At 41.1% G+C, this 23,128-nt stretch overlaps 1 protein-coding gene across 5 annotated transcripts in view; it reads left to right on the top strand.

Moving 5' to 3' along the window:
* ntm (neurotrimin) overlaps positions 1 to 23,128 on the top strand; it is a 478,802-nt gene that overhangs the window by 381,769 nt on the left and 73,905 nt on the right. For all 5 annotated transcript variants that reach the window (XM_055941634.1, XM_055941636.1, XM_055941635.1 and 2 more), the window contains one exon: positions 21,467 to 21,699. In XM_055941634.1, coding sequence (XP_055797609.1) covers positions 21,467 to 21,699 — 233 coding nt within the window. The remainder of the gene's footprint in view (positions 1 to 21,466; positions 21,700 to 23,128) is intronic.

Genomic DNA, 23,128 nt, shown 5'->3' with positions numbered 1-23,128 from the left:
AATATAATTTCAAAGTTTGCATTAAGGTGTCTGTAATAGAATATACTTGTCAAAAACAAATGTAGACGTCAATAATTGCGTTTCTATGGCTTCCCAAAAACGTTTCATTATGGAGGAGTACCAAAATGGCTGCTTTGTGGCTTCCAAAGTGCCCCCCTGTGAGTCATCCAGGGTTTATACACATAATTGGTCCTGACCATGAGCACCTGCAACTATGACTGTTAAGGGGATGTTAACATTAAACTATTTGGCTGACTGTTAAGTTGTAATGTTACGACCCATTTCGAGTTACCACGTTTAATGATTTGAAATGAGAATGTTGACATTCTCCTCTCCCTTTTAATTTGCTGGTAGGGTTCAAAGCACCCCTATACCAAATTGGTGTATAATTAAGTAATTATATTTTACCTGTGGGTGTGTTACCCCTTAAGTGTGTTGTTGGTCCCTAACCAGCAAATTTCACAGTGAAACAAAAACATGGCATGTACCAGCCAAGCCGAAATAACCTGTTATCTTTAACATGTTTAAATTGAATTATCTAATTTGACATGTGGGGCTGTCACTCAATACTTGCACCCTCAGATGTCCATACTTACTGTACATGGAGCCAAATGTCCCTACAAAATAACAGTTCACCATTGAGGAATCTCCCCACAGCTTTGGTATAAGTAATCCAGGACCTCTGGTAGTGTTACAAAAACAGCAAGTGAACACTGTACTGCATGATAATGATCCAGTCCTCTTCCACAGCTCCATCCATCTACTGTTTAACTTCTTGGCTGGGGGCAGTATTGAGTAGCTTGGATGAATAAGGTGCCCAGAGTAAACTGCCTGCTACTCAGTCCCAGAAGCTAATATATGCGTATTATTAGTAGATTTGGATAGAAAACACTCTGAAGTTTCTAAAACTGTTTGAATGATGTCGGTGAGTATAACAGAGCTCATATGTCAAGCAAAAACCTGAGAAAAAAATCCAACCAGGAAGTGGGAAATCTGAGGTTTGTAGGTTTGCCTATCCAATATACAGTGTCTATGGGGTCATATTGCACTTCCTAAGGCTTCCTCTAGATGTCAACAGTCTTGTTTGATGCTTCTACTGTGAAAGAGGGGGAGCTGATTGAGTCAGAGGTCTGGCAGAGTGCCACGAGCTCACTCAGGCGCGCCCCTGTGAGAGTTAGCTGCGTTCCATCGCATTTCTACAGACAAAGGAATCATCCGGTTGAAACAGTAATGAAGATGTATGTTAAGAACATCCTAAAGATTGATTCTATACATCGTTTGACATGTTTCTACGAACTGTAATGGAATTGTTTGACTTTTCGTCTGATCTGCACGTCATCAATTTGGATTTTGGAACTAAACGCCCAAACAAAAAATAGGTTTTGGACATAATTTATGGACGTTATCAAACAAAACAAACATTTATTGTAGAACTGGGATTCCTGGGAGTGCATTCTGATGAAGATCATCAAAGGTAAGTGAATATTTATAATGCTATTTCTGACTTCTGTTGACTCCATAACATGGCGGATATCTGTATGGCTTGTTTTGGTCTCTGAACGCTGTCCTCAGATTATAGCATGGTGTGCTTTTTCCGTAAAGTTTTTTTGAAATCTGACACAGCGGTTGCATTAAGGAGAAGTTTATCTAAAGTTCCATGTATAATACTTGTATCTTTTATCAATGTTTATTATGAGTATTTCTGTAAATTGATGTGGCTCTCTGCAAAATCACCAGATGTTTTGGAGGCAAAACATTACTGAACATAACGCTCCAATGTAAACTAAGATTTTTGGATATAAATATGAACTTTATCGAACAAAACATACATGTATCGTGTAACGTGAAGTCCTATGAGTGTCATCTGATGAAGATCATCAAAGGTTAGTGATTAATTTGATCGCTATTTCTGCTTTTTGTGACTCCTCTCTTTGGCTGGAAAAATGGCTGTGTTTTTCTGTGACTAGGTACTGACCTAACATAATCAGATGGTGTGCTTTCGTCGTAAAGCCTTTTTGAAATCGGACACTGTGGTGGGATTAACAGCAAGTTTCTTTAAAATGGTGTAAAATCCTTGTATGTTTGAGGAATTTTAATTATGAGATTTCTGTTGTTTGAATTTGGCGCCCTGCACTTTCACTGGCTGTTGTCAAGTCGACGGGATCTCAGCCGTAAGAAGTTAAGAGAGACTGATGCTCAGAATCAGAGGTCACGTTCACACTCCCCACTCCGATCCCTTGTCTCACGGCTTCTCTCCCCACCAGTCATGCACATCCTCCACAGCCTGTTGGTTCTCCCTCCACTCTAAAGGACAATGTCCGCGGTGCTTAAGATGATACTGCTACAACCTTTAACCCCATCGCCTTGACCCCTCGGGTGTCAACGGAGGCTAATGGCCGTGTGCAGACATCAGGTAGATGTCACCCTCATGTGGGGGAGGGCTCTAAATCTCCTCGCTGACCCAACCGGAACAAATGAAGACGTCAGCTCACTTGCAGAAATTACGGCTTTGAACCAGCCTTTGGGTTAGAAATCATGTAGAGCGTTTGATGAAAGCTGGTGAGTAATGATCAGTTGAGTTTTTCAGAGTTGAAAGAAAATGTGTGTTAAAAGAGCGCAGACTACACACGAACACAACCACACACACGAACACTTATAGTATGTGTGGGCAAGACAGTCTTTTTTTACTTCAGAGGGAATGTGTGGAAAGGGGTGATCAAGCTTTCGAGAGTCGGCTCTGTCCTAAGCAGTGAAGTTAGTTAACCTTGTCCAGAGTGAACTCTCCGCTGCCACTGTAAACCCAGGGCAATGATAGACCTCTCATGGCAACCAATTAGGGGCTGTCATTTTTGTAGAAGTGCCAGGCTTTTGCTTTGATAGATCGTGCACAGTGCAAAGAGGAGGAGAGAGGCAGCCAGGCAAGCAGGCAGGTCAGACTTACAAGCCTAGCTCGCACCACAGGTTCAAGGCTGTGATCGATTGAAAGGCAACCAAGCTGTTATTTATAAGATTACAAGGCCGTTAGAACCAACTAGTCGCTTAGCCTTTGCCACCGACTGTTGCTCTGTGCCAACCAGGAGAGAAGGTGAGATTTAGGACGACTAGCTAACCTGTCTCTGTAGGAAGTAGTCTGGTTAATTTATCATAGTGCGTGTCGGATGCACGTCTGCTGCAATGTACTGTATGTGTATGTACTCATTAGGAACAGCTTGGTGCTCTCGTCGAATCCAAATACCCCACAGCAAAGGCTAAATAGCAAAGCAGGCTTTCGCTGAAAATAAGTGTTATTTATTTTTATTGAGACAATTGATGCCTTTCAGCGAATTGTCGGTTACGGAGGAGGGTGTGAGGAATTTTAATTGGGATGAGCCTGGACATTTAATATCATGCCTGTCTTGTCTGTAAGGTATCATGCATGTCCTTGCCTGTAAAATGTTAAACTGAGGTACAGAGACGGCATGCCAATATATGAAATATAGTTAATTAAAGGCGGTGCTTATTGAGCCGAATCATAATTGGCAGTCGTCCCTGACGGGGAAACCTGGAGCATTTTGGGGTGTTTATTTTTATTTTTTTATGTGAGCCGCCATCTCCGTGCCACACCGGACCTGGTGACTTTAGAGAAGTCTAATATGTGTTATTTGCAAAGGGCACCTTCATCGGAACCTCGAAGACGAGGTGATTTTCAGCTGTGAGCTAATCCGACCACAGCACACTCCGAGCAGGCTACCCAGGGCCGCCCAATCAGAACGACTGTCTTCGGTCACACTTGATTTTTAGGCCCCGGCAAATCCAACCAAGTACTCTAATTGTCCATTAATTGTACGATGATTATTCCATCCATCTCCGATTATTTGCACCCTCCCCTTGGTTAGGTGGTAACAAGGTGACTTTCATGCTTTCCGTGTATGTAATTATAACACAATTACTAGTTTGGTCCAGTGTAAACACATGTACTGACATGTTATGCTGCTTGAGAGAATATGGAGGAGATGTAAGCGTGGAAGATAGGGCTATGTATGAACTTAATTGTATTCGTCCCATTTGGTTCCTAGAATTGAATGAATGAGGCAGTCGTGTATACAGTATGTATATCCCTATACTGTATCTTTATGAAAACATATACAATCAATCAATCAATTTTATTTTATATAGCCCTTCGTACATCAGATAATATCTCGAAGTGCTGTACAGAAACCCAGCCTAAAACCCCAAACAGCTAGAATGCAGGTGTAGAAGCACGGGATACCTGACAGAAAGAGCTTTATTTTGATTCAAGGTCCCTGAGACACCATTATTATTGTCAAAATGATGATTATTAATATGTTTATCAATTTTATGAATGCCATTGTGTCAATGACTCTACATGTGAAATATTGGCATTCCTTTTTAGATTCAAACAACTACACAAATCTCACACATACAGTACATTCAAATTTCTTTTTGTTGAAAATTGTCTCCTTTTAGCCGTCAAAGCGAGCTTTTTTAATGTTTTTTTTTTTTCGTTTAACCTTTATTTAACCAGGCAAGTCAGTTAAGAACAAATTCTTATTTACGATGATGGCCTACACCGGCACAACATTGGGCCAATTGTGCACCGCCCTATGGGACTCCCAATCACAGCCAATTGTGGTACAGCCTGGATTTGAACCAGGTTGTCTGTAGTGATGCCTCTAGCACTGAGACGTAGTGCCTTAGACCGCTGCGCCACTCGGGAGCCCAAGGTAATATGCTTCTGTATGGCTCTGTCATGTCCTCTTCTTTACTTAAGTGCTGGGAGTTTATTCTGACTTATAAATTACTTTGAAAGTCTCTTAAATGTTTTTGAAAATGTATAAGAATAAAAAACCCTCTACACGACTTTTGCCCAGAAGTAGTAGTTGTGCGCCTCAGCAATGTCTGACTTTTACCCTCCTTTATTGCACTAATACATTGGATTAACTATTTTTATTCGCTGGCAACAGGGAAACAAGAGCTTGTCTCTGATGCCTTGATTTATTGTATTTACATTGGTGCTGTGTAATTCGTTTGTACGAGGCAAGCAGAAGCTAGCGCCCCAGTGGCCTGTTTCCGTGTGTGTGTGTGCGTGTGTGTAGGCGGGGGAGGGGGGTGGGTGGCGGTTGTGAGAGTCAATATGATTCATGCGGGTGCTTCCCTCCTTTGCTGGGCTTTGTGTCCAGCTCAATTAACTGAAGGCTCATACACTCTCCCGCACGCCGGGAGCCCATCAGAGGAACCAACAGCCTATCCCAACAGCTTACAGCCTGTGTGTGTGGATGTTTCCTTCCTCACGGTGTCAATTGCTCTGAGCAAGTGAAACCAACTTGGGACAAATCTCCTATTCCCGAAACAAGTGTACCGACGTCTCATTTACCGTCGCCTCATTTAAGCCCCCCCCCCCGAGGCCCAGAGCAAGCAAGTCGCCCTGCCTTTGACCTGCCGGTGACCCCTGCTAGGAGCGGATATAAAACCAGAGATGCAGTGTAGTTCATTCATCTCGAAACACATGGGAAATCCCAGTGTTATTACACAGTAGCATTATAAAGCTAGCTGTGTTTGCTAATTGCAGCTTGTGATTCAATGTGAGAATTATACCAACAAACAACTATTTTTACACTCATATTGGTCTCATTTCTTTTCAATGGAAATTCGCACTGCCACTGGCAAGGTTGTTTCAAATACTGTCATTGCATCATACAAATGGTTCCACCAAAGTTGCAAGCTACAAACATTTCTGCCTGCTTCTTTGATCTGTGTTGTAATGAAAGGCTTTGGCCATGACAGTACGGATGATACGCCATTTAGCAGATCCTTTTCTCCAAAGCGACTTAGTCGTGCATGCATACATTTCACATCTGTGTGATCCTGGGAATCAAACCCACTATCCTGGTGTTGCAAAGGCAGAAGCCGTGTGGGGTTGGTTCACCGGTGTGGTTGGAAGAGAATCAATGAACTCCGACTGAACAGAGCTGGGCTGGGGTGTCTGTGTGGAAAGTCACCCCCATCTCTCTTGTCTTAACTGAGCCCACTACACCATTGTTGTTTTTATATATGTTTTATAATTAGAATGATAATGCAAAGCCAATTAATGTGGTAGGATGTTGTTGGATTTTACATTTCTGAACTGTAGTGTTTACCAGAGTTCACAGTTAAGGCATTGTAAAATTCTAAGAATGGTTGATCAATATTGCCTGAAAATGGCCCCTTGCCTGATTTATTGCAGGACCATTGTAGATTGCGACATCCTCAATCAAATGCTTATGTCGAATGTACATATGGTTAATGACCACTTCTCACCCTTCTTTTCAAAAATCCTCCATATAATATAATTTATTCAAATTTTTTAGGGGGTGCTGCAGGTAAGAACGACAGCAGTGGTGTAATATGCCTATCAAAAATTGTTTTTGCGACCTGTGGACGGCCAGTGAAAATTGTGCTCTCGCATTTTAAACAATGGTTTTAAATGTCCAAATTCATCATTAAAATGTTTAAAGAGGTTGTGATATTTTGAAGCCAAGCATAAAAATGACTCCCTACACTTTACTGAATTAGTAAACTGCACACACACCAAGATTTACCAAGCAGCAACTCTAAACTGGAATTGATTAGCTTGATCTATTATTATCAATACCGTGCACAAATGAATCACTCACATCGATATTCTATAGAAATCAATGGAACTGGGACAATAACCATGGTGACATGTTCCTTTTGCGCTTTTCTAAAAGACAAACACAACGAACTTGGGTATACTACATGTACCTGCCGATAGATGAGAACCTGTAGTAGCCATTTATCAACTCATCTCCTTGTGCCACAATGTTTTAAAGAAATCGATTTAGTATCATCTTGATGACTATAAACTTTTATATTAACTTCACCGACGTGATGTAAAAAGGATGTGTACTTCCGCTCAATTTTTGATAGAAAATGCAAGCTTGTGTAAGGTAATTGCACAAACTGTCCACATTAGGGAAATGAGCGCAAAATAAAATAATTGAATATGACAAAATAATTAAACATGTCAATTTAGGATCATAGTATATGTTGCCCACTCACAAGCTGACCAACTCATTGGCTTTGTGGTTAGTGTCCACCCTGAGATTGGAAGGTTTTTAGCTCAATCCCTGTAAGAGTCATACCAAAGACTGTAAAAATATGACCTGATGCATCTCTGCTTGGCACTCAGTATTAAGGAGATAGATTAGAGGTAAAGCCCTGCTAGCGTCCTGTCCAGGCGGTCTACGTGTACATCAAACGCCTCATGCTACAGAAACAGGAGATGGTGCATGAGCCGTTCTGGGTCGTGCAAAGCTAATTTACTCACAAGCTGTAGCAGCAATTACATATTTAACCATTTATAGAGTTTAAAAAAGTGCTCTCAAACATAATTTAATTGGGCGCTCTAGGCTAGAGCCTCCACAGTGTCTGTGCAGCAGGCTGAAGTTCAACGTCCCTACAATGAGCCCCATCAGTCCTCCATAACAACAAAAACATAAATAAGAGTAGGCTAGTAAGTCCTTCATTTTTGGGTCATGTTCAGGTAAATCAATTTGACTAATTTATAATCCAAAAGTTACATTACAATGTTGGACAGGTAACTAGTAACTGTAACAGATTACATTTAGAAAGTAACCTACCCAACCCTGTAAAATGCCACGTTATGCTATGCTAAATCATTTCGCAATGTTGAACCGACTGAACAGATGCAGATTCATGATCAGTGGTGATAGCCTATGGAAGACGTACAAATGGCCTAGCAGTCGCAGGGACGCCATTCTGCAATGACATGTCGACTATTCGAAATACTAATGTGGTCTGGAGGTTCTCCAGGAGTTATACATCTGTTTATTTCTCCTGGGTACATGGATTGTTAATCAATCTAAGCCAACCAAAATAAATATATAACTTTGTCTCAAAGCAATCAAAGCTGCTTCTGGTAAAATGTAATTTCCAAATAAGCTTACTGTATGTAGCCTCTGATGCTGATATAAAGTCGATTCCCAGGTAATCAAATGCCATTTTACCCAACCCGCCATGTAATTGATTTATATGTTCAATATCAGGTAGTTCCACACACATTGTTTTTTACATTTACTGTAGTTGTCTTTAACAGGAAATTTTGGCATTTTCATTGTGTGCTAATATAGGCACTTACTCTAAGGGTAATGCATTGACATGCGCTTTTGTAAAAACATTCAACTCTATTTTTTTAAACATTTTTTTTAAGGTTAGTTAAGGTCGCTGACGGCATGATGTTTGTTTGAGTTATGTAGTTATTCTTCTTAGCTGTCACCTAGGAGCACTGACAGATACTCATTTGTGTTGGTACACCAGGAATAATACAGGATTGGCCATGGCGGTGTTCCTTGAAAGTGCATTTAAATTACATCAGCGACCTTTTCTACTTGAGTACTAAAGGTCAGCATTACACTGCCTCTGCATAAACACGGGAGAGAAAAACTATTTCAAAGTGCATCATTTCAAGGTTGAATAAACAATATTTTTTACTTTACTTGCAACAGAGACTCTTAAAATGCCCCTTTCATGCAACAACAACAGGTCTGTGATGTTTCATTTACATAGTGCTGGGGGCGTGTTCAGCAGGGTACTACTTTGTCAACCATTCTGTTGAAATATGTTATATAGAACAGATATGCCTCTCTGGCATGTAGACTAAGGAATCACGTCAGTTCTATTTATGACATCTCTTTCTGCAATGTTTGCCCACTGATAACACAGGTCAAATAATACAGGCCATTTTTTACATTAATTCAATGCTTTTTACAGATGACGGACAAATCCAGTAAGCACAGGTGTCAGATTATTATGTAACTTTATTTATGGATGAACATTAATACAAATCCCTCAAATGATCATGACTTCACGTTCGTCATGCACTGAAGTTCATATGACAAGATATAGTGTGTCATTAAAGTGACAGCTACTGATTTGAATATAATGGGGTTGAGCAAGTGGGTACCATTCTTATTCAGAGATGGTACCTGAGTTAAGACTGGTGATAGTCTCATTTAGCTGCACATAGTTACAGTTGTTATGGTGCTCTCGAATAGGAAATCTCTCTTTGGTCGTCGGATGATTCTCTGGGTTCGCGCCCAGGCTGGGCTGGGTTCCCGACCAGGCTCTGTCGCAGCCGGCCGCAACCGGGAGGTCCGTGGGGCGACGCACAATTGGCATAGTGTCGTCCGGGTTAGGGAGGTTTTGGCCGGTAGGGATATCCTTGTCTCAGTATGTAAAATGTAATAAAATGTATGCCCTCTACTGTAAGTCGCTCTGGATAAGAGAGTCTGCTAAATGACTAAAATGTAAATGTAATGATAATATTTATCGGGATATCATTTAATGGGATACATTTGTGTTGATTTTGTTCAATCTCTAGAGATTGAGTGATCAATGGTAGTGCTCCCTTCCTCTGAATGCTTTCAAATGTATTTATTTTTTACACGTTTGAATCACATTTTCTTTGCTTACGGCACATTTATTCCCTTTTAGCTTTCAGTTTTATATGTTTGGTTAGGGATATTACTAATTATAACTCAATACTATTGACATTAAGTTGTCTCCATAGAAAATTACCTTGTACTGCTACAGGTTAATCAAACACAGAAATATGTGTATTAAAATACCTTAATAGAATACTCTGGTCATAGCAATGTTTCTCCACTGATCTGCAATGACCCAAAAGATATCTGATGTTTAAAGGCCATGGCAATACATCCACATAGTCTCCTCATTGAAATTCATGAGAATCCTTCAGACTAATAAGCTTAATTTAGCGCAACATTTTGTTTGATATTCCCAGTATAGATCCCTTACATTAACTGCCTGTGGACCTTCCAAAATACATAAAACCAGCAAGAACAGCCTACAGCCAAATATAAAATATGCATGTAATTGGAAACCAACATTTCCATTCTAGCTTTTGTATTTGAAGAGAGTAAGCTATTAGTTTTAAATTTGTATGCAGCCTCTTTGCAGAGCCGTCCATACTTTTGAATACATCTCAACCATGCCAAAATGTATCTTCATCTTTTGTAGTACTTAAAACATAAATTATTGTATTCCTTGTGAACTAGCCAATGATGACACGGCATCGTACATTAACCAACTTCATTGAAGCTCGCAGTGAACAAAGAACACTTGCAACCTCTAATTGTGGGGAAGAGAAACGGCATGTCTTTTTTTTTATTCATACAGTGCTTTTGTCAGAGTGCATCAGGAAAGAGGCTAGAAGTTATTTATTCCACTGCTTGATTTTTACTTCCTCCTATGCTGTAGTTGGATCCCTTTCATAGTGCTGAAAGGGTCGACACTTTATTTGGATTAAATTGGTTTGCCTTCTGTGCAACAGTGATAAGAGTGAATAGTGCAGGATGAAATATTTATTCATTCATTTCTTTATTTGTAGGCATTATGGGGACTTGGTGTGGAGGTTGAACACACTGTACTCTATGCCGACCTTGCATAGCACATGTTTTCAAAAGCAGGGCCTCTTGCTTAAAGGCCAAGAGCAGTCAACAACGTGATTTTCCTGTGTTTTATTTTTATCTCCACACTGAGGTTGGAATAATACTGTGAAATTGTTTGAAAAGACTGCCTGAAATTTCAGCCTGTTTTGGTGGGATGGAGTTTTTGCCTGCCTGGTGAAACCAGGAGGTAAATTAGTTACTAGACCAATAAGAAAAAGAGTTCCAAACCTCTCTGCCAATAGCAGATAATTTTCAGTTTTCCCCTCCCCACTCAGACCACTCCCAGACATTCCTAGGAAAAAATAGGGTTGAGAAATTGCTTGTTGCTTAAAAGCAATTTTGTTTGTTTTTGACAATTTCAATTTAAAAAAAATCACAGCAAGGTACTTAATTGTTATCCAGAAATGATTTGATATTGAGAAACAATCGGTTGCATTGGGCCTTTAACGACACAACACCCCCTTAGCAGGCGAGGGCTTTTTGGAAGTCGAGATTCTTTTTACTGTATAATCAATAACATGCCACCTGAGAGGTATATTGTTTGCTCTCAAAAGGCTTTGCAATCTCAGAGGCCCAAGAAAGTGCTACAACTTAAGCGGACCTCTTCCGTATGTCTATTTTATCCTCACATCACCATGTCAATCATAATTTCTTTCCAACACCTTCCTATTCCCTCTCCCCCAGCGCCTCTCAACATGCTGCTGAGTTTCTTTACATTCAAAAGTACCAAGTAGGGTTCTCCAATCTTCTGCCTTGCTCTCCTCAGTTGTCTTCTGTAAGGTTTCTGGAGTCTGGAATAAATAAAACGCCTCACTATGGCACTTTGAGCATTGGATGGAAAGACCTGAGTATTGAGTAAAAAGTTGACATTTCTATTTTTGAGTCGGACCAGAATGCCCTGGGAGAGTTGCTAATGCACCATGTGGCTTGCTCGACAACCTTGTACTTTTTGCACCTCGCAATGCATCTCCTCTAGGTGTTACTGGCAACAAATCCTTGTAGGCTTTTTGGTTACGTTCACCATGGGACACATTTGTCTCAGTATCGAGGAAAAATCAACTACATTTACCTCAGACCACTCCCTGGTGATTTTGGAGGTTACCCTTTGTGAAAGAAAGTAATCCAACAGGGCAAAATAAGGCATTAGACGCCATTATGTCTGTCAATGGGTAATTTGGTCAGGGATTGATCAGGAATTCATTAACATCATTTATATTTTGTAATGAAGAATTAGAAGATGTTTTGTAGAAGAATTTGTCATACTGTGTTGTTGTCAATGGATCCCAAAAAGATGATTCAACAGTTAAAAAAAGTCTAGTGCTACCTTGAATTACCGTTTGTTGAATTATTCAATTTTCTGTCAAAGATATGGTTGTCTGGGGATTATGTTAAGAGTTGTTGTTCAGGTTAACAAACGCCTGTATCATGCCAGTTTTAGGCACGTTTTTCAGGACTTGCTCTTAAAATTGCATTTGCTGCCATGTCTTTCTACGTTTTCTTGCCTTTGGGTTGAAACTGCAGCTTCTTTTTGCACTTACGATTATTTGTGTTAATATAGGTAGGCCCTATGCGTATGACTATGACTTTCCCATATTGGAGAAAGGCCGTGATATCTTGTAAGACTGCTTTTAGCTTTGCTGCCCCATCACCTTGGAACACTTTGCAGAAGGACCTGAAACTGGATCATTTTATTCCAATTTATGATTTTAAGTCAGATTGGAGGGTTTCTTACCACAAATTGCACATGTTTTAAAGCGTGTTTTTTAAAACTCTTGTCTGTACTATGCACAGGTTTTAACTTCCATGTATTTTTATGTTTTAATTTGTTTCATGTTGCGTTTACGGTCTTTCTTGGCCAGCGTTCACTTGTAAAATATATGTAAATCTCAATGTGATCTCTAGTTAAATAAAGAAAAATACAAAACCAGCCAAAGAGGTTACAGTGTGTTCTGTTGGATCTCTTCCAGCAAAGTGCCTAAGTAGGGTTGCACATTTTGGGGAATATTCACATGTGGAAACTTTCCGTGGGAATTAACGGGAAACTATGGCAATTAATGGAAATATATGCAAATTAATATTAATACCATTTAAATGTAGATGTTTTTTGTATTGGATATATATACCATATCATATGGAGACAGAAACATAAACATTTTACCTTATCCTTTTCTCAATAGGGGGTGCTGTTTTCACTTTGTAAAATTTTTGTTCCCAAATTAAACTGCCTCGTACTCAATTCTTGCTCGTACAATATGCATATTATTATTACTATTGGATAGAAAACACTCTAGTTTCTAAAACCGTTTGAATTATATCTGTGAGTAAAACAGAACTCAAGTTGGAGCAAACTTCCTGTGAGGAAGTGAGAAATCTGAAATCAGGCAGGCTGTTCTAGGGTCAGTTTATTAATTTGCATGTCTTCTATTGGTCGACATGCACTGCATACGCCTTCCCCTAGATGTCAGCAAATAGTGAGAATTGGAATGGAGTTGCTAGGCAGATCTGAGGCCATATAAAGGGTCTGGGAACGTGGGGTCCACTCTTTTCAACATTGGCCATGACGCAAGACAGACCTCAGGATGGCGTTCTGGAAAGCTCCCGTTATAGGCCTTAGATATATCCGGCTCTGATTTTATTCGATATAGGTGTTAAAGACATCATAATGTAGTTATTTTAAAGCGAGTTATATCAGTTTATATCAGTATATTGCGATTTTCGGATATTTCTCTGTGCTGCGTTATAGTAAGTTGGGCACGTCTTCGCCACATGGCTAATGTTTATGTAACAGTAGTAACTTTACGTCGTCCCCTCGCCCCGACACGGGCGCGAACCAGGGACCCTCTGCACACATCAACAGTCACCCATGAAGCGTCGTTACCCATCGCTCCACAAAAGCCCCTTGCAGAGCAAGGGGCAACACTACTTAAGTCTCAGAGCAAGTGACGTAACTGATTGAAATGCTACTAGCGCGTACCCGCTAACTAGCTAGCCATTTCACATCCGTTACACTCACCCCCCTTTCAACCTCCTCCTTTTTCCGCAGCAACCAGTGATCCGGGTCAACAGCATCAATGTAACAGTATAACTTTAAACCGTCCCCTCGCCCCGACACGGGCGTGAACCAGGGACCCTCTGCACACATCAACAACAGTCAACCACGAAGCGTCGTTACCCATCGCTCCACAAAAGCCGCGGCCCTTGCAGAGCAAGGGGCAACACTACTTAAGTCTCAGAGCAAGTGACGTAACTGATTGAAATGCTACTAGCGCGTACCCGCTAACTAGCTAGCCATTTCACATCCGTTACATTTACTGCTAATTCCAAAGTTGAAGGCGACAATCTACAACCAGGCAACGATTCTTCTGGACAAAGGGCAACTTGCCCAAGATTCTGATGGAAGCTCATCAAAAAGTAAGAAGTATTTATGATGTTAATTCGTTGTTCTGTTGAAAAATGTGAAACTACTATTCCGCCATTAATTTCGGTGCGGTCTCGCTTTAACGCACGCTGTATGTCGTAGTAACGTTAATTTTAAAAATCCAACACAGCGGTTGCATTAAGAACTAATGTATCTTTCATTTGCTGTCCAACCTGTATTTTTTAGTCAAGTTTATGATTAGTTACCTCTCCCAAGATTTCTCCCGACATTTTGTTGGCAGCTTGGCTACGATTCTCATTGTATAACCACGATTTGTGCCGCTAAATATGCACATTTTCGAACAAACTCTATATGTATTGTGTAATATGTTGTTATAGGACTGTCATCTGAAGCAGTTTGAGAAGGTTAGTGAAAAAATGTATATCTTTTGCTGGTTTATTCGTTATCGCTATTGTTGGCCTGAATCAATGCTGTTGTCTGGTTGGCTATTGTAGTAAGCTAATATAATGCTATATTGTGTTTTCGCTGTAAAACACTTAAAAAATCGGAAATATTGGCTGGATTCACAAGATCTTTGTCTTTCATTTGCTGTACGCTGTGTATTTTTCATAAAAGTTTTATGATGAGTATTTGGGTAATTCACGTTGGTCTCTGTAGTTATACTAGTTGCTTTGGTGAGAGTTGTGATGGTGGCTGCAATGTAAAACTATGATTTATACCTGAAATATGCAAATGTTTCTAACAAAACATATGCTATACAATAAATATGTTATCAGACTGTCATCTGATGAAGTTGTTTTTTGGTTAGTGACTATTTATAGCTTTATTTGGTCGAAATTGTGATAGCTACCTATGCAGGAAAAAAATGGTGGGAAAAAAAGTTGTGTCTTTTGCTATCGTGGTTAGCTAATAGAAATACATATTGTGTCTTCCCTGTAAAACATTTTAAAAATCAGAAATGATGGCTGGATTCACAAGATGTGTATCTTTCATCTGGTGTCTTGGACTTGTGATTTAATGATATTTAGATGCTAGTATTTACTTGTAACGCTATGCTAGGCTATGCTAGTCAGCTTTTTTACTGATGGGGGTGCTCCCGGATCCGGGATTGTGATGAAGTAGAAGTTAACTTGGGTTAGTTTAGTTTGCCAATTTTTTTTTGTTTGAGGGGATGTTTTGGTTGGGCCAATTTTGTTGAAGAGAGCGTTGAGAGCCATGTGTTCTTTTGGTTCAGTTAGCTTGGTAGCTAAACAATTCACTCTGGGTTTTTCTGGGTTTTGTTCAGGTGGGAGTCCTCTCCTGTTCAGGCATATCAACGAGTGTCAATAGGAGGCTTGTGGTGTTTTTGTTTTAGGTGGCAGTGAACGTGGGTAGAGCATCCCTTTCCCTTTTCCCCTACATCGGCTCGGGAGCACCTCCGTGGTTATGGCAGGGCCGCCAGTTTCTGGTTGTCTTTTCCACTCCACTGGTTTTGTGTGCATAATACCCCACCACATGTGACTGCACGAAGACCAGGGCCAGTTAATTAGTTGTTTTTGGAGAATAGTGGGGTGTGGCTCCTGTCCTTGAACCCAGACTGACAGTAGGTGAGTTGTGTGTTTTCTGGAGCATTTGTAATAGTTGTATTGGTTGAGGAAAATGTCTTCCAGTTTGAGTAGTTTTGTTCAAGCTCCTTCAGAGGTAGCCTTAGAGTTGTGTACTAGGGATCAGTTAATTGAAATTGCTGAACATTATCAGATTGAGATTGTTGATAAAAAAATCCTGGATGAGCCCCCACTTGTCACAAGCCGGCTCATAGCCTGTGACAAAAATGAGGGGACACGAACAACAGGTATAGGCCAATTAAAAGTGTTCTTTATTATAAACAAAACTATTAACTTTAAACTAAGAAAAAGGAATGAGGTGTGGAAGTATCATAATGTAAGGTGTATGTAAAGTGCATGGATGCGTGAATATGTGTGTGTGTGAACATGACTGAGTGAAAACTATGCAAAACTACAAAGGAACAAACAAAACAGGATCATACCTGGAGGAGCAGAGAGAGAGAGAGAGAGGTGATTAGTGAAGCAGTTTTATACCCTGAGCCCAGGTGGCTCCAATCACTAACGACCCGCTGCCTGCAGGAGGAACCGCCCCCTGCACTGCAGAGGAGGATCCGTGACAAATAGTATTATAAATCTTCACTTACCTTTGCTGATCTTCGTCGGAATGCACTCCCAGGACTCCCACTTCCACAAGAAATGTTTGTTTTGTTCGGTAATGTTCATCATTTATGTCCAAATAGCAATTTTTTAGAGTGTTTGGTAAACGAATCCAAAGTCACTAAGCGCGTTCACTAAAAGCAGACAATGTCAAAAAGTTCCGTAACAGTCACCATTGACTTCAGATGTGCGATGGAACAGAGCTCCCTCTCATGTGAACGCGCATGGTCAGAGCATGGTCAGGTCATGGTAGACCTGACTAATTCCTGTCTCCTTCGGCCCCACCTCACAGTATAGGCATCAGACAAGGTTCTACAGACTGTTGGCATCTAGTGGAAGCCGTAGGAAGTGCAAACAGATCCATATCCCACTGTGTATTCAATAGTGGCCGGGTTGAAAATCAACCAACCTCAGATTTCCCACTTCCTGTTTGGATTTCTTCTCAGGTTTTTGCCTGCAATATGAGTTCTGTTATACTCACAGACATCATTCAAACAGTTTTAGAAACTTCAGAGTGTTTTCTATCCAATACTAATAATAATATGCATATATTAGCAACTGGGACTGAGGAGCAGGCAGTTCATTATGGGCACCTCTGGGCACCTTTCATCCCATCTACTCAATACTGCCTCTGCAGCCATAAGAAGTTAACAAAAAACCATGTATGTCATATATATTCACCCCACCCAGTATTGTAATCAAAGCTTACCTGTACAAGTGATGGAAGAGTGCACTGCACGTCAATCAATCAAGTTTATTTTATATAGCCCTTCGTACATTAGCTAATATCTCGAAGTGCTGTACAGAAACCCAGCCTAAAACCCCAAACAGCAAGCAATGCAGGTGTAGAAGCACGGTGGCTAGGAAAAACTCCCTAGAAAGGCCAAAATCTAGGAAGAAACCTAGAGAGGAACCAGGCTATGAGGGGTGGCCAGTCCTCTTCTGGCTGTGCCGGGTGGAGATTATAACAGAACATGGCCAAGATGTTCAAAATGTCCATAAGTGACAAGCATGGTCAAATAATAATCAGGAATAAATGTCAGTTGGCTTTTCATAGCCGATCATTAAGAGTTGAAAACAGCAGGTCTGGGACAGGTAGGGGTTCCATAACCGCAGGCAGAACAGTTGAAACTGGAACAACAGCAAGGCCAGGTGGACTGGGGACAGCAAGGATGGAAGAATGCATTGTGCATGCAGAGGGTTGCAATTCCTTTTGAATTGGGAATAGTTTAACAAAAATATGCCTCAAGACCAATAATTGCTTTATGTCTATCCCACAAAAAAGGTTCACTGTTATAAGCTAACTTTTTTGATGAATTTAAACAAAATTCCCGGGCTTAACTTCCCATGGACAATTTCTGGAAAAAATCTGGAAATTTCCGGCCCTTTGCAACCCTATGCCTAAGGAAGGTCTCAGCTTTCCGTTAATTGGAGTTGCGTGGGCACACATTGTACACACATACACTTGCACTACCTTGTTAGTCTTCTCATGTGACCGTCAAGTCATTATATAACAGTAAGACCTTAAGTTAAAGGCATGGCGCGAATAGTAGTTTGCTAACATTTTCATTAGCTCCTACTATAATTGCATATTATTTAACATAGTTAGCATAATCAATATAGCAATTTATTGACAGAAGTTAATTTGTCAAAGAACACTGAACACAAATATAAACGCAACATGTAAAGTGTTGGTTTCATGAGCTGAAATTAAAGATCCCCGAAATTTTCCATAGGCACAAAAGCTTATTTCTCTCAAATTTTGTTCACAAATTTGTTTACATTCCTGTTAGTGAGCATTTCTCCTTTGCCAAGAAAATCCATCCACCTGGCAGGTGTGACATATATCAAGAAGCTGATTAAACAGCATGATCATTACAGCTTGTGCTGGGGACAATAAAAGGCCACACTAAAATGTGCAGTTTTGTCACACAACACAATACCGCAGATGTCTCAAGTTGAGGGAGTGTGCAATTGGCATGCTGACTGCAGGAATGTCCAACAAAAAAGCTGTTGCCAGATAATTTAATGTTCATTTCTCTACCATGATCCTCCCCCAGAACTGTTTTAGAGAATTTGGCAGTACATCCAACTGGCCTCACAACAGCAGACCACGTGTGTGGCGTGGTGTAGGTGAGCGGTTTGCTGATGTCAACGTTGTGAGCACAGTGCCCTATGGTGGCTGTGGGGTTATGGCATGGGCAGGCATAAGCAACGTACAACGAACACAATTGCTTTTTATTGAGGGCAATTTGAATGTACAGAGATGATTTCATCACGGTATGAGGCCCATTGTTGTGACATTCATCCGCCGCCATCACCTCATGTTTCAGCATGATGATGCACAGCCCCATGTCGCAAGGATCTTTTCCTGTAAGCTGAAAATGTCTGTTCTTCCATGGCCTGCATACCCACCAGACATGTCCCCATTGAGCATGTTTAGGCTGCTCTGGATTGACATGTACGACAGGGTGTTCCAGTTCCTGCCAATATCCAGCAATTTCGCACAGCCATTGAAGAGGAATGGGACACACGATCAACAGTCTGATCAACTCTATGCGAAGGAGATGTGTCGTGCTGCATGAGGCAAATGGTGGTCATACCAGATACTGACTGGTTTTCTAATCCACCCCCCTACCTTTTTTTTAAAGGTATCTGTGGCCAACAGTATTCCCAGTCATGTGAAATCCATAGATTAGGGCCTGATGAATTTATTTAAATTGACTGATTTCCTTATACTGTATGAACTGAAACTCAGTGAAATCCTTGAAATTGCTGCATTTTGGATTTTTTTCCTACCTTTATTTAACCAGGTAGGCTAGTTGAGAACAAGTTCTCATTTACAGCTGCGACCTGGCCAAGATAAAGCAAAGCAGTTCGACACATACAACAACACAGAGTTACACATGGAGTAAACAAACATACAGTCAATAATACAGTAGAAAAAGTCTATATGCAGTGTGTGCAAAGGAGGTAGGATAAGGGAGTTAAGGCAATAAATAGGCCATGGTGGCGAAATAATTACAACATAGAAATTAAACACTGGAATGGTAGATGTGCAGAAGATTAATGTGCAAGTAGAGATACTGGGGTGCAAAGGAGCAAGATAAATAAACACAGTATGGGGATGAGGTAGTTGGATGGGCAGTTGGATGGGTAGTTGGATGGGCTATTTACAGATGTGCTATGTACAGGTGCAGTGATCTGTGAGCTGCTCTGACAGCTAGTGCTTAAAGCTAGTGAGGGAGATATGAGTCTCCAGCTTCAGTGATTTTTGCAGATTGTTCCAGTCATTGGCAGCAGAGAACTGTAAGGAAAGGCGGCCAAAGGAAGAATTGGCTTTGGGGTATACCTGCTGGAGCGCGTGCTACGGGTAGGTGCTGCTATGGTGACCAGTGAGCTGAGATAAGGCGGGGCTTTACCTAGCGGAGACTTGTAGATGACCTGGAGCCAGTGGGTTTGGCGACGAGTATGAAGCGAGGGCCAGCCAACGAGAGCGTACAGGTCACAGTGGGGGGTAGTATATGGGGCTTTGGTGACAAAACTGATGCCACTGGGATAGACTGCATCCAATTTGTTGAGTAGAATGTTGGAGGTTATTTTGTAAATGACATCGCCGAAGTCGAAGATTGGTAGGATGGTCAGTTTTACCAGGATATGTTTGGCAGCATGGGTGAAGGATGCTTTGTTGCGAAATAGGAAGCTGATTCAAGATTTAATTTTGGATTGGAGATGCTCAATGTGAGCCTGGAAGGAGAGTTTACAGTCTAACCAGACACCTAGGTATTTGTAGTTGTTCACATATTCTAAGTCAGAACCGTCCAGAGTAGTGATGCTGGATGCGAGGGCAGGTTCGGGCAGCGATTGGTTGAAGAGCATGCATTTAGTTTCACTTGCATTTAAGAGCAGTTGGAGGCCACGGAAGGAGAGTTGTATGGCATTGAATCTCGTCTGGAGGTTAGTTAACACAGTGTCCAAAGAAGGGCCAGAGGTATACAGAATGGTGTCGTCTGCATCGAGGTGGATCAGAGAACCACCAGCAGCAAGAGCGGCATCATTGATGAATACAGAGAAGAGATTCGGCCAGAGAATTGAACCCTGTGGCACCCCCATATAGACTGCCAGAGGTCCGGATAACAGGCCCTCCGATTTGACACACTGAACTCTATCAGAGAAGTAGTTGGAGAACCAGGCGAGGCAATCATTTGAGAAACCAAGGCTGTTGAGTCTGCCGATAAGAATGTGGTGATTGACAGAGTCGAAAGCCTTGGCCATATATGGGCATGTTGCCATGTTCCCAATTTAACCTTTATTTAACTAGGCAAGTCGGTTAAGAACAAATTTGTATTTACTATGACGGCCTACCCATGCCATCCAAAAAGTAATAATTTTGACTCATCTGTCCATAGAACGTTCTTCCAAGAGTCTTGATGATCATCCAGGTGCTTTCAGGTGCTATTTGTCAAACTTGAGTCAACTTGTTGGATTAGATAGGTCCCATTTATATCTGGCGAAGAAACAAAAGGAAAAATAACACATTAAGAACCTCATACCAACGGTCAAGCGGGATGCTTTGCTCCCTCAGGACCTGGACGACTTGTCTTTATATAAGGAACCATGAATTCTGCTCTGGTACAGAGAACTCTACAATACAATGTCAGGCCATCCGTCTGTGAGCTGAAGCTTAGCTGGGTCATGCAGCAAGACAATGATCCAAAACATACAATCAAGTAGACATGAAAATGGTTAAAAAGCAACAAATTAGAAGTTTAGGAATGGCCTACTCAGAGTCCAGACCTAATCCTTTTTGAGATGTGAAACGAGCAGATATCGCTGAGTTTAAGCAGTTTTGCATGCAAGGCTGGGCTGGGCCAAAATACCTCCACAGCGATGTGAGAGATCGATCAACATCTACAGGAAGCATTTGGTTCCAGTCATTGCAGCTAAATGTGGCACAACCAGTTATTGAATGTAAGAGGGCAATACTTTTAAACACTGGGGAATTAGATGTTGCATAACTTTGTTAATTAAATAAATAATTTGTCTTTTTTATTTGTGCTTTTTATTTAACTAGACATGTCAGTTTCAAAACAAATTCTTATTTACAATGACAGCCTACCCCGGCCAAACCCGGACGATGCTGGGACAATTGTAAAAATTGTTTTGTTATTTGTAAATGCAGGTTCCCGTTATCTAATATTAGGTTTTGGTTGAAGATCTGATAACATTCAATATCAAAAATATGCAAAAATAGAGAAAATCAGAAAGGAGGCAAATACTTTTTTATGGCACTGTATGCCATCGAGGGAAGGCTGTGAAATCGCAAATGGGGCCTGCTGTGGTCTCTCACCTGCTGTGTTTGATTTGGCAATGTTCTTTTCTTTCTCGTCCTCCAGGTGCCCACAGGGGGACATCGTCACACACACGGCCTGGCTCAACCGGTCGAGTATACTGTACGCCGGCGAGGACAAGTGGTCGGTGGATCCCAGGGTGAGTCTTGTTACACTCAATCAGGAGGAGTTCACCATAAAGATTGAGGATGTGGACATGACCGACGAAGGCCCATACATCTGTGCGGTGCAGACGAGCAGGAGACCGAGGACGACGTCAGTGCACATCCTCATCCAAGGTAAGCCTTAGAATCTAGATACTGTCTGGGCGGGTGTTGTCAAAATAGCTTTTGTCTGATGTGTGTATGTGTGTGTGTCTCTCTCTCTCTCTCCTATCTCTCTCCCTATTTCTGTGTGTGGACATCTCCCTCTCTGGTGTATTTGGTGGCCTTCATACCCCTCTGAATGAGAACCCGTTATTACCCCATAGAAAGACAAATTAGTCTACTTTCTCTCTCGCTGTGGAAGGGCTGTAAAAAATAAATCTATATAAATAAAGGGACAAGAATAGGTAGAACAACACAAGTATGGGAATGCACTTCACTAAGTCATCCATTATTGTCTGTTTCCATTAGTTGGTGATCTTTACAACTTACAGTAGATTCTATCTAACTTGTGCAAATTGCAGTATGGAAGCATCCATCCTGTGGTGTTCATTCACAGTCTAATCAATTATTCATATAAAGTACTAGCTCTGAGACTTCTTTTACCTTGAATACCCCCGTGTGCATGCACAAGAAACTAAATTCCAGGATTGTATTCATTAGGGGAGACATTTGGAAATATTTGAATCCGAAAATGAGCATTTTTTTTATTGGACAAGGCCAGGCAGTCCCTCTCTATTTCAGTCTGTTTTCTTCTATTTGGTGCCTAATGAATACGACCCAGAACTTTGCTGTGAACTTCATAATGAGGATTCTCCGGCCGTATGTTCTAATGAAGTGGATAATGGTCTGATTTGAGCCCCATCAACGGCATTGCACCTTGGCGATACTGTATTTTTCCTAATCAGCAGATCCTGGGGCAATTTGATTGATGAAGGTGTCATTGCTAAGCACCGGAGCATTAAGGCGGAACAGAGGAGAATAGAGCAGGCTGAGATGCAAGGCCAGTCTGTATGTTCTCTAGAAGCTTGAAATGTATTTTTCTTCCCAGCTCCTTTGATGGCAATTAGATGTAAATACTGCTGTGTGCCATAAAAAGGGAAAATTGTATGATGTAGAATACCGGTGTAGGTGCAAATGAAGGTTATTCTGAGGGTTCGGGTTGTGATGTAGAGGTGGAGTTTGAAGACTGTTATATTGGATGTTCTTTGGTGCAATGTTGCTTACACCTAACTAGTCTTCTCAAATCTACACAGGTGCCTAGGGGGTATGGGCTAGGTGTTCTCTGGGGCTAGGGTTTTTCGATAGAGGTAATCATGAGTTCTAGAAAGCTCCAGTGGTGGCTCTGCAATTCCACCATATTTCCTGTAAGGCTATTGCATAAATGGAGTAATATTGTGAAGACATCTCTCCTAGTGTTTGTATGTTAGTTGTATGTTAGTTCTGTAGTTTATCACATCGCTTTATTCTGTCAGGCTCTTGGTCTTCAGCATTGTTAGCTACGCTATGTTTTTTAAAGAGAACAATACGCATTGAATATGACGGAACAAACAGACAAAAATTC

Source organism: Salvelinus fontinalis, chromosome 13 (genome assembly GCF_029448725.1).
Source record: "Salvelinus fontinalis isolate EN_2023a chromosome 13, ASM2944872v1, whole genome shotgun sequence".
Lineage (NCBI taxonomy): Eukaryota > Metazoa > Chordata > Actinopteri > Salmoniformes > Salmonidae > Salvelinus > Salvelinus fontinalis.
This window is presented reverse-complemented; position numbering and strand designations above follow the sequence as displayed.